This window comes from Myxocyprinus asiaticus, chromosome 45, assembly GCF_019703515.2.
Source record: "Myxocyprinus asiaticus isolate MX2 ecotype Aquarium Trade chromosome 45, UBuf_Myxa_2, whole genome shotgun sequence".
In the NCBI taxonomy this organism is placed as follows: domain Eukaryota; kingdom Metazoa; phylum Chordata; class Actinopteri; order Cypriniformes; family Catostomidae; genus Myxocyprinus; species Myxocyprinus asiaticus.
The window spans coordinates 15409141-15421878 of NC_059388.1; the positions used below are offsets into that span (position 1 = coordinate 15409141).

The following is a 12738-nucleotide window of genomic DNA, read 5'->3' on the forward strand; positions in this document are numbered from 1 at the left end:
TCTGACAAAACATGAATGAAAATATTTCTTATCCAAGACACCAACTCACCCTCCCCTAAAAGTGTGTTATCAACCCATTAAGCTCCTTTTCAGGTTGATGCCTCATATTAAAGGTTTATTGTGTAAGATTAGAGTCTCTTTTTAAAGTGTTCAGATGTGGAGAAGAATGAAGCTAGTGTGGGTGTGTTTGAGAGCAGAGGTAGTCAGGCAGTGAGGATTATGTTATTTAATATTCATGCAGCTACATATGGATAGTCGTGATAAAGACTGCAAGACAAGCCAACAGCAGATGCAAATGACTCGTTTGTGCATTTGTGTGTGTGTGTGTGTACTTGTGTTTATTGTTCTTGTAGAGAATCGTATTTCTGGGCCATGTATAGCTCAGCTTAATGTGGAGCAAGTCTGGGGTACCGTGGCAACAAGGAACAATGTTTTGATTGGTTGATAAAGATGTACTAGTTGTAGGGTAGTTTTGACAATAGCAGTTTTCCAAGATGGAGATGTAGACTTTTAGAATGTGACAAAATGAATTAATTTGACATTACTGATTTAAAAATAATTATGAAAACTCTGTCATATTTCCGTTTGTCTTTTCGATACAATGGCAGTGGATAGTGCCTTAAAGGGATAGTATACCTAAAAGTTATAATTCTCTCATTTACTCAACCTCATGCTATCTCAAAATCGTATGACTTCCTTTTTTCTGTGGAACAAAAACGAAGATATTTTGAAGGACATACAGTGGCAAGAAAAAGTATGTGAACCCTTTGGAATTACCTGCATTTATGCATAAATGTGTCTTAAAATCTGGATGATCTTCATCTAAGTTACAATTATGAACATATGTGTTTTAACTAATAACACACACAATATTGTATTGTTCTTGTACATATTGAATACATAATTTAAGCATTCATATTGTAGGTTGGAAAAAGTATGTGAACCCCTAGGCCAGGGTTATCAAATTAAAGTTACAAGAGGTCCGGTCTCTACATTTCCTTACCAGCAAAGGTCCAGACAATAACTTACATGGTGTCAGTAGTCAGAATACTGTGGCTATGAAATGACATAAGGAATGCTTAATCAATTTTATGAAATAGTTATTATACATTTACAAGTTGGCAGCAATAGTACTTCGTAAAAGAAAAAATCATAAAGTCAAAACAGTCTCTTCAAAATTAGGCAAGGATTGTGACATTGGGGTCCCAGAGACAAAGCCAGAGTAGTGGGGTTTGGGGAATATTCTACAAAAAGATTAAAATACTTAAATTAGTTCATCAACCGAGTGCACTTTGATATAAATATTAAAAGATAAAATAAACAGTTTGTTTTGATGCTGAATGACAGCAGTCCAGTATTTGTGTTTGAATATTTTTAGATACCTAAGGTGCATAGAAGGCCTTGTGACTAAAGAAAGATGTATTATGGGAGTTCAGACGTACCCCTCAAGAGAAAATGTGGGAAAATGTCAAAGTCTGAATGGACCGTTTTTATATTTTCCATAATGTGAAAATCTACCAACAGCAAACAATGTACATCACAATAGTAAAGCTTAAAATACTGTTAGCTAAAGTTAAGTAGGCCTATACATGGAATATAAATGTCAAATAATGGAAACATTCTCATGAGAATTCCACTATACTACTAGTAACATAAAATTTCTGGTTGTTTTTCCTTGCCATGTATGCCCAGAGATGATGACATCTTTGATTCATTTTCACAAAAATAATCAATTTTAGATGAAAAAAACGTAATTGTTTAAAGGCGCTCTGGAAGCACGTTGTCCTGTCACAAATCTGGTTTAGCTAAACGGTCGGATTAATTTCAGACACATGAAGTTCACTTTGCTTCATTCTTGTTTTCTGCAGTGTGTTTTAGCAAAAAAGGCCAGTATCTATGTTGCTGCTCACTGTATTTATCTGCTACGATAGGATAGAACGCAGATCTCTACGAGGTTAATTTGCATATACATACGTGATTGGATAGGACGCGGTCCCAGGCTGGTGTTTCTTCACCTCTGCTAGAGAGGCTGCGCTGCACTTGGTAAACGGCACCCAGTCGATTTGAAAACTGTCTGAAATGTATTTATTGACTTCGATATCGTTAAGTTTGGTGCTGTTTTGGTTCGTATTGTTCCTTTGCTGGGTCCTGATACAGACCGTGGTCCGCCATTTGAGTATAACTGCCCTAGGCTAATGACGTCAACAAAAGCTGATTAGAGTGAGGAGTTGGCAAACCTGGCATCCAATTAATGAAACGAGATTGGAGGTGTGAGTTAGAGCTACTTTGACTTATAAAAAGCACTCAAACATTTTGAGTTTGCTATTCACAAGAAGCATCTGCTGACATGGACCATGCCTTGCAAAAAAGAGATCTCAGAAGACCTATGATCAAGAATTGTTGCTTTGCATAAAGCTGGAAAGGGTTACAAAGTTATCTCGAAGAGCTTAGATATTTATATGTCCACAGTTAGACAAATTGTCTATAAATGGAGACAATTTAGTACTGTGGCTACTCTCCCTAGAAGTGGCCATCCAGCCAAGATGACTTAAAGGGCACACCACAAAATGCTCAATGAGGTAAAAAAAAAACCTAGAGTGACAGCTAAAGACTTGAAGGAATCATTGGAACTGGTTAACATCTCTGTTCATGAGTCTACTATATGGAAAACATTAAACAGGCATGGTGTCCATTAGGACTAGGAATTGCCACAGACCTCCCGATTCGATATTATAATGATATTTTGTAGCCGATTTGATATGTATTGCGATGTTGCGATTCTGTAAGTACTGCGATTTGATGTTTTGATATAAAAACTTCTTAAAATATATATATATATAAACTTTAACTCTTTTTTCTCAGAAAGAAATGTCTATTCAAGAACAGTTGTGTCTGAAACAACAATTGTTTCACTCTGTAATATATAATTTGCAGGTAAAAGGTGGGGATGTGCAAAACTACCAATTTAAAACTACCAATCAACCAGTCAGTGTGTGTTGTCTGAGCTAGGCAAGGAGTTATGCTGCATTATGACCATTTGTATTCAACAAATAAATATATCATTTTAACTTATCAAACTAATTTAGAATATAAAATAAAACATATATTACCACAGGCTACTACTATTATCATAATGATAATTTTGCAACATACAAATGGAGGCTAAAGAGTAAACTTGTTCAAGATCCATTTCTGGGGCTGTACTGAATTGACACACAAGACAATGCACCTGTAGTCCCAATGTCACTGCATGTTATTTGCATATGCATCCTGAGAACTCACCATTTACGCGTGTTCCGCGAGACAGTCATGCTACGCGTGTGGGCGCCAAAGCGCAAATGAACTTCTAAACAAATAAGCAAATCAGACACGCTCATCGCCGGCATTTCTTCAAATCGTCTGTTCTTCAAAATATAATCATGTGTGTTTCCTCAAGCCCGCGTCTTTGTGTCTAGTGGCATTTCTTGTTGACAGTGGCAGGTAAATTACCCGACACTGCGCATGAATACCCTGGCTGTTAGATTATAAATATTGCGGGGGCGCGACATGTAGTTTACACCATCCAACTGTTCGATAAGCCTTTTTAAAACTAAACTATTAATTAAAGCAGTGTCAGACAAAATCTGCAGAATGACTTCTGACAAATATTCTCCACAACACCTCTCAAATAAATTTTTGTATAACAGGAACATTGATCATAGCAGAAGATTTTGACGTCCGACAGTGAACAAGTGGTGCTTCGATGGCTGTAGCAGCGGTGCATTAAAGGACTAAACATAAAGATTTAAAGAGACAAAACGTCTCAGAGAGAAAACCTGTTAGTGTGGAACTCTGCACAAATATAGCATCCTATACTTATCTATTAATCATTGTAGCATATTTATTAAATAAAAAAATATATTTTTCATCAGGAAGACGATTTTAAAATCGTTTGGCTCAAAAATCTTAATTTGTAACAGAATCGATTTTTTTCCCCCAGCCCTAGTGTCCATGGCAGGACACCATGAAGGAAGCTGCTGCTTTCCAACAAAAACATTGCTGCAACCCTGAAGTTTGCCAAAGACCAACCTGACACTCCACAACACTACTGGGCAAATATTTTGTGGCCTGATGAAACTAAGGTTGAATTGCTTGAGAAGAACACGCATGATTTGGGGCTGCTTTGCTGCTTCGGGGCCTGGACAGCTTGTCATCATTGAAGGAAAAATGAATTCCCAAATTTACAAAGATATTCTACAGGATAATGCCAGGGTGGCTGTGAGCCAGCTGAAGCTTAGTAGAAGTTTGGTGATGCAGCAGGACAATGACCCTAAACATTGAAATAAATCCACTACAGAATGGCTTCAAAAAAAGAAAATCCATCTTTTGGAGTGGTCCAATCAGAGCCCAGACCTTAACCCAAAAGAGATGCTGTGGAATGACCTCAAGAGAGCCGTTCACAACAGAATATCCTAAGAATATGGCTGAGCTGAAGCAGTTCTGTAAGGAAGAGTAGCCAAAAATTCCTTCTGAACATTGTGCAGGTCTAATCCACAGCTACAGGAAACACTTGGTTGAGGTTATTGCTGCCAAAGGAGGATCAACCAGTTATTAAATCCAAGGGTTCACTTACTTTTTTCCACAGCACTGTGAATGTTTAATGGGATGTTCAATGAAGACATGAAAGATTATAATTTTTGTGTGTTTTTAGCTTAAGAACATTGTGTTTGTCTATACTTGTGACTTTGATGAAGATGAGATCTGCCTCTGTATTATGTGTTTTTGTCAAGACAATGTAAGTCAATGGGGTCCAAAACTTTCAAGCACAAAAAAGAACAAAAAGGCCTCATAAATTAATCTATCCACTCGAGTGGTTTAATCCATGTCTTCTGAAGAATACGATCGCTTTGGGTGAGAAACGGACCAAAATTTCCTTATTTTGGGTGAACTATCTCTTTAAAAGGACTCAAATATCTGTCAATTACTCCTTTTCGATACGAAGTAAAAAAATAAAGTGTTTTTAAAAAGTAGATAATTTCTACACAACCAAAATTTGACATGTACAGTATGCTTGCATACCAGCTCTCCTGCATTCACAAATGTCTGTAGTGTGACCACCCCTTAAACCTCTTAATTACTTCTCCCTAACAAGTTTGCTCTCTCTCCTATTTCTACCCCAGATGGAGCAGCCCTCAATGGATCAAAAGGGCCACGCCAATGTCCCCTGGATAGTCGAGCCAGGACAGGAAGCCAAAAGAGGAGCCAACACCAAGTATGAGACCACTATTTTCTAATATACACCCAAAATACTGTCCACTCCTGTGTGTGTGCCTTACAGAGAGCGCCCTCTAGAGGCCCCCCATGGAGCCACGGGCCCAGTGACCTGTGACAAGCCCACCCGCGTCTCTCCGCCCGGCCCAGCCCGCCCGTTTACCGTGGCCTCTGCATGATGACGCTGCCGCTGTCTTTTCTCTCCTCCGATCCTTCCCCTTCTTTTTATCTCTCTCGCTCCCTCACCACTCTGGCCACAGCATGATACGGGACGGTCCCGATCAACCCTCAGGCCGCCACGCTGCCAATCAAGCGCCACTGCGCACTCACTTTCTCCTTCAAAACACAAAAAAGTGTTGCAAGCAGTTGTTTTTCATTCAATTTTTCCTCCTCCCTTTTTTTATTTCTCCTTTCCTCTGTTCCTCGCTTTTCTTTTCCTACGCTTTGTTGGGAAGCAACTCTCCAGCCTTTTCCCCTCGCCTACACCCCCACACTCCCCTCGACTGCTTGAATGACAACTTAAAACCGTAATGCTGCTACAAGCCTTATAAACACGTTGTTTTTTAATGTCGGGATTGACTTTCCTCATCACTAGACAGCGTAGTTAGCGAGGTGAAGAGATTTTTGAGTTGGGCATCCTAAATGTCTGGCATAGAAGCGGAGATTGGACTTTACAGAAGGACATTTTGCTTGTCTTGTTTGTGCGTCACATAGCAAAGTTTTCATTTTTTAGTACCAATGACTGCTTATCAGAAAAAAAGTCCCTTATTAAGGGAGATTTTTTAAACCAGACAGCTTTGTGTTTTCTAAACAGCATATGACTTAAGAGCTTGTTTTAACAATCTATTAAAACTTAAAACTAATTTGCAGCCTATCTGAAAGGGAAATATGTCAGATAGCATTTAACGAAAGCTTATTTTACTGAGACATTCGCAAAATGATGTGTCTCTTAAAATGTGCGTTGTTCTTTTCCTTCCTTTACAAATTTTTCCATTGTGTTTTCTTTCTCCTTTTTTTGGTTTTGGCTATGAATGAAAAACACGAGCAAAAATGAGCCAGTCCTGAGACATGCAGTGTAGTTGAAAGCATGCAGTCCATGTGAGCTGGAGAAGGGGGGGCTTTTTTTGATGGACACTTTGGATAAGTGATGTGATTTTATTCACAGGGCAATGGCGGACGCCCATGTCTATTACAGTGGAATTCAGAGAATGTAGCCTGCCCCTAACATGGACCCTCACTCACATGCATTGCAATTACGGAACCTAAACGTGTCAATGGAGCCTCTCTTAACGCATGTGTATGGATTCACTCTAGGACTTTTTCAGCGGGGACTTGATGTACACGTACAAGGACTACTGACGTGGACCCGTGGCCTTTTACGAAACATTCGTATGCATACGCACAAACACACTGCATAGGACAAACAGAAGTCTGTCGAATTTGAATGTACCAGCGATTCTGAATTGTGGTTTCGCTGCATTCCGAAGGACAGCGGCCGTCATAGAACTTTGTTGTGTGAGAGACAGCTGGGGGAAAGGCAAGTTGCCATGGAAACGGTTACTATGGTGACTCTGACACACTACACTGACTTATCACTAAACATCTTGTCCAAAATACCGTGGCATGTCTGGACTCGGATAAAAATGGATATTAATTGCTGTACTTTTTTATTTTTCTTTCTTTCTTTTTTTCTTTTGGTTTATTTGTGGTCAATGATAGAAAAATAATATGCACAATGTGAATGGACTAATTGCACTGGACAACCATGAAATGGTTTTGTCTTGTGCCAAAATCATTATGGAATTGGCAATGCAGTACAGATTAATGTTCATATTGGCATTGACATTTTAATGTTTAATAGAGAACTATATTACCATTACTGTAACATTTACAATTATTATTATTATAATTATTCTTTTTGTGCAATTCTTGTCTGATGTCGTCTTAATGTTACATTATTTTTATATGATACATCAAGCTTGAATACGTAGCCATTCTAAAACACAAAACAAATATTATTCTAGTACTGCAGAGGAAATGAATGTGTGGATTGCTCCACTTTACTTTCGTTTCAGATGAAAAAAAATATATAAAACAAATATCTTATTTTCACTCATTGTCACTGTAGAATTTTGCCACAGTACTGTAAATAAATATTTTGTTGAATCATTGTTCATATATGTAATGTAATTTAAAGAACAAAAAATATATGAAGAATGACAGAGAAAAACTCAAATGAATCTCAGTAAATTACATTGGTAAACAAGGTACCAAATTTCACAGGTCAAAACATTAAAACAACACAGTTGTATGCGCAATGGGTGGAATTGTTTAGTTATCATTGCGGACTAATGTGTAGATAGGCTTGGGCTTCCAGCACACAGATTTTGTAATTTTGTCTTTTATTTATATTCTTGCAAAGCACACGGAATAAATCCAGATTGTAGAACCATTGTCCATTCTGTGACACCTGTTTGTTCCTATTTACAGTATAGTGTCATTTTATGTGCTTTGGATATCAACAGACTTATGCCTTCACCCAAAAATAGTGAATAGTTCACCCAAAAATGTAATTTGTCATAATTTACTCACCCTCATGTCATTCCAAACCCATGTTACTTCTTTCTTCTTCATCTTTCTTATGCATAAGACAAAAGGAGATATTTTAATGAATGTTGTGGTTCATTTTTTCAATACAAAGGCAGATGATACTCATTTTAAAGCTTTTAAAAGTGCCCAAAAGTTTCATGAAAGTAATCCATGTGACCTGTGCATCATATTCCAAGTCTTCTGAAGGCATTTGATTTTGGTTTTGGTGAGAAACGACTCGAGATTTTAGTCATAGCTCATATTCACTCACAAACTTATGTCTTACGAATATGACGCACAAGTCACATGAACTACTGTTCTAATACTTTTAGGTCCGTTGTATTGAAAAGACGGACCACGATATTCATTAAAACATCCCCTTCTGTATTCTGCATAAGAGAGAAAGTCATATGGGTTTGGAACGACATCATTTACAGGGTGGGTAAATGATGACAGAATTTCATTTTTGGATGAATTATCTCTTTAAAAGAAGACATAAGACAGAGCCAAGGATGGTTTTCGAAGGTTGTAAAAAAAACAGCGAATATCTGAATCCATCTGGAAACATATGGGTGTTTGATTTCCTTTTAAAGGATACCCATGAGGATGGTGACGCGTCACACGTACATTTTCAAAATTAGAAACAGGTACGTCTTCACTATCTTTCTGTTTTATCCATCCATTCATCCATCTATCTCTTCATTCATCCATCCATCCTTCATCTATCTATCTATCTATCTATTTGATAATGTTTCATGACCAGTGTTGGGTGTAATCGGATTACAAAGTAATTCGTTACTGTAATGTAATTACTTTTAGGCACAAAATGTATTGTAATGCATTGCATTTTAAATCCTTGTAATCAGATTACAGTTACTGACTTTTAATGACAGTAATGACTTAAGTACATTATTTTTACAAATATTTCTCAAAAATATATTATTTATGTGTAATACAATTAAAATGTGAATTAATAAGTTCATATGTCTGTTTGCATTTCTGTGACAGCTGAAGGGTGTGCGACAATGAACAAGGAGAAAATAGACATTATTTTGAATTTGTTGAGAAGAAAAACAAAATAAATGTGTGTGACAAGTGTTTTAGAAAGTAACTTAAAAGTAAAGTAATTAGAAATGTGATTACTTTTTCAATCAAGTAATCAGTAAAGTAATCTAAATATAATTTTAGAGAAGTAGTTAGTAATATGTAGTGGGGGGGGGGTAACTTACCCAACACTGTTCATGACAGGGATCATGTTTAAAGACGTTTGTGTTTCAGGATAATATGTACCTCAGGCAGGGTGAGATACAGTTAATTTCTTACACAGTTTTCATGGAGCTTGCATCTTTTTCTACACAGCCTGTTTAACACTCAGTTATGCTGCAATTATGGATCTCCTAGAGAAGCCAGAAAGCCATTTTCAGACAAATGACTTTAAGAGGAACCAACACCTAAAGAACGGTAGCAGGCAAGCAAGACTCAAAACAGAGCATCTATTTTCAATAAACAGCATTAGAAAGAGCTTCCACAACAGTTTTACATTTTAATCATAGACACTTCACAGTGAAAAATGTAGGATACACCTGACTGTTGTTTTTTATATATTGTTTTCCAGGTTCACATTCAGGAGTTGATCTCACCGGTACTCTTTCTTTGAGATTTACATTCAACAGAAATGTATAGCCTTGAGTTCAATGACAGCATCTTTTATTTTCTTATTTTTATATTCCTCCAATTTGTTAATAGTATACAGCATCTATCTTAGAACTGTCCACATCACCCTTTTTTCAAAGCAGCTGGGAATACGTGGATGAGGTAAGATGATCTGATTGACATAACCTAGTATCAAATATGCTGTCATTCACTTTCCATTTCATCATTTATTTCTCACCATAACGACGAGAGAGAGAGAGAGAGAGAGAGAGAGAGAGAATTAGATAACTAGATAACTGAAGTCTACTGTGTCCCAGATGGTACATATCCTAAAGCCTTTGACTAAATTAAGAATCAGGGGATAACCATTTATGTAATTATCTTACATATCAATTAATTAACACTTACAGAAAGTGCCAAGTAGATTTCTGCAGAGATATCAAAATAATGGAGGCTTTGTGGTTATTCAGTTCAGTTATTTTGACATAAAAAGAACAATGAGATATTTGAGAACTGTGAATATGTGAGAATTGGGCCATAGCTTAAAGAACAAGCAAAATAAAACTCCAGGGAGCAAAATCAGTGACAAACAGCTCATACATACTGTAGCATTTATCATTTCTGAAAAAAAGAACAAATTCTGCTTACATTACTTTCATTGTATCTCACATGTGACCATGGCCACAGGAGTAGTGTAGCCAAAATGATGCATTTAACCCAATGGACTTTACATACTGTGGGGTTCACAAGTCTCAAATCAGTCCACTCTTGTAACCGCTTCTGTTCTGTGTTTTTTTTATATACTTCAATACAAAGTGTATTAGCAGTACAGCAATTAAAATGAGTAAAAAGTTGAATTGAGAAAACATTTAATAATGCACTTGAGCTAAACCTCTTCATCCATGTTATCCCAGCATAATTTTAGAATGTTCCAAAGAGCATCTTTCGTGCTTCAGTGGAAGCAAGAAAATGTACTTAAAGGGATAGATCACCCAAAAATAAAAATTCTCTCATCATTTTCTCACCCTCATGTCATCCCAGATGTGTCTGACTTTCTTTCTTTGGAACACAAATTAAGGTTTTTAGAAAAATATCTCAGCACTGTAGGTCCTCACAATGCAAGTGAATGGTGACCAGAAGTTAAAAGTCCAAAAATCACATAAAGGCCACCGTGACAAGGAGGAGGGTGGGGCCGGGCTGTGAGTGCGCACGCCTGGCCCCCAATCGGGCTAATCAGCCGAGGAGAGGGATAAAGATGAGCTGGATGCGGCAGTTCGAGAGAGATCCACACGGAGGGGTGTTCCATCCGCCAGGTGTCGGAGGACTCTCTGCTGTCTGCCCGGGGAGGAGCGGCTGCCGTCCGCCAGAGGGTGGAGGAGTGGTCGAGGACCAGGTGACAGCGTGTCTAGGAACCAGCGAACAATTTTTTTTCCTCTCTCTCACTGTCGCTCTGCCTCGCTCTTTCCCTCTCCCCTTTTCCCTCCCCTTGTCTCCCTCCCAGGTCATGAGGAAGGTGGGAAAGCCTGCCAGCAGGCGGGGCCAGAAGGGCAGTGATGCCGGGGGTTTCCTGGCCTGAGGCAAAGGAGGGAGGAGTGCGACGAGGAGGATGGTGGGGCCGGGCCTTGAGTGCGCATGCCTGGCCCCTAATCAGGCTAATCAGCCAAGGAGAGGGATAAAGACGAGCTGGATGCGGCAGTTCGAGAGAGAGAGAGCCACATGCAGCTGCCGTGTGTGTTTTTATGTTTGTGTCTTTTTGTTTAAGTTTTTATTAAATATTACTTTGATGGTTCGTCCGGTTCCCGCCTCCTCCTTTCCCATTTCAGTCCCCCCTGTTACAACCACATAAATGTAATTCATAAGACTCCAGTGGTTTAATCTATATCTTCAGCAGCGATATGATACTGTAGGTGTGGGTGAGAAACTGATCAATAGTATCAGTTAAGTCCTTTTTACCATAAATCGCCAGTCACATTCTTTCACATTTTGAAAGTGAAAGTGGAGATTTATAGTAAAAAGGACTTAAAATACACTTATCTTACCACTTCTGAAGAATGTCAATGTCACAAATGCATTTATTTGACTTAGAAATCTTAAATACAGAATTGTATATACAGTATATCTTATTCACTGTACGTCATAACATCTCTTTATTGTTTTTTGTTTGTTTGTTTGTTTTAATAAAAAATCTTTTTGAATCCCATAATTTCAATGTGGATTTAGGCTTTTAAAAGTCACTTTATAATATGCACACACAGTTTTTGTTTCATAATAAGATTTTGTTTTAACCAAACTGACCTGCTTGAAACTTGATTCCACAGCTTGCCACTGAATATCACAAGTGTCTGTGGCCTCCTGTCACTATGTGTTTCAGGAAAAGATCATTTCTCACATAATATTTACCTAGTAGGTTCTCAGTGGACTATTTGGACACAAAATTGATATTTCAACAGCTAACATTTACCGCAAGTCTGACCAGTTAATAACTGATGTAATATAAAAGAGACAACAATACAATATTGTATTCATGTGAGAGAGTGAATCTGCTAGATCTTCAAGTTCCTGAAGGTTTACTGTGCTTCAAAAGTTTACCTCCATCTATAATCAAACACACCTGTACCAGCTAGTTCAGAGGTTTAGCTGGTTAGCATCAGCAGTTAGCCACTGCTGGTAGATGTTGTAACTACACCATTTTGCTAGCAAACAGCCTGTGCATTTACATCCACTTAAAAGTAGACATGTACTCTGAAATTAGACTACAATTAGTAACTACAACAAGCTATTCTCATTAGCTAGCTAGCTAATGTTGCCTCGCTAGCCTGCAAACACTGTCACCAGGAATTTGGCAATTAAACATGATGAAAGTGGCATTGTTTAAATACCATGGAGCTTATATCTCGAAAGGTTTGTATATTATTGCACAAAATTTGACAAAATAATGTACATTTATTGACATTTTGAGTGGAATGTTCTAGAGCACACTTCTCCTGCGAAGAACTTTATAGGAGAGGTGTCAGTCGTAATCAGTTTGATGTTTTATGTGAATGATGTTTAAATTATGGTTCACAGATAACAGATACTTTGTCAAATAAACATTTTCAAGCATTTTCATAAATAACCATGCTAACAATTTCAGTCTGCTGTGGTAAAACAGTAAGCAGTAAAAAAGCTTTTTTGGGAAATTATATTTTTAATTCTGTAACTTTAGTTCCTACTAGTACCATTAAGAGCACTGGTTTGAAATTGACC

At 37.7% G+C, this 12738-nt stretch overlaps 1 protein-coding gene across 7 annotated transcripts in view; it reads left to right on the forward strand.

Moving 5' to 3' along the window:
- Positions 1-10522, forward strand: part of anks1b (ankyrin repeat and sterile alpha motif domain containing 1B) — a 240466-nt gene extending 229944 nt beyond the window's left edge. For 3 of the 7 annotated variants that reach the window (XM_051687950.1, XM_051687945.1, XM_051687948.1), the window contains 2 exons: positions 5160-5251; positions 6416-7699. In XM_051687950.1, coding sequence (XP_051543910.1) covers positions 5160-5251; positions 6416-6464 — 141 coding nt within the window. In that variant the 3' untranslated portion in view covers positions 6465-7699. Of the gene's footprint in view, positions 1-5159; positions 7700-9198; positions 9308-9454 lie in introns of those variants that run through there. The other 4 variants (XR_007896108.1, XM_051687944.1, XM_051687947.1 and 1 more) reach the window with 4 other exon arrangements.
- Positions 10523-12738: the final 2216 nt, after the last annotated feature.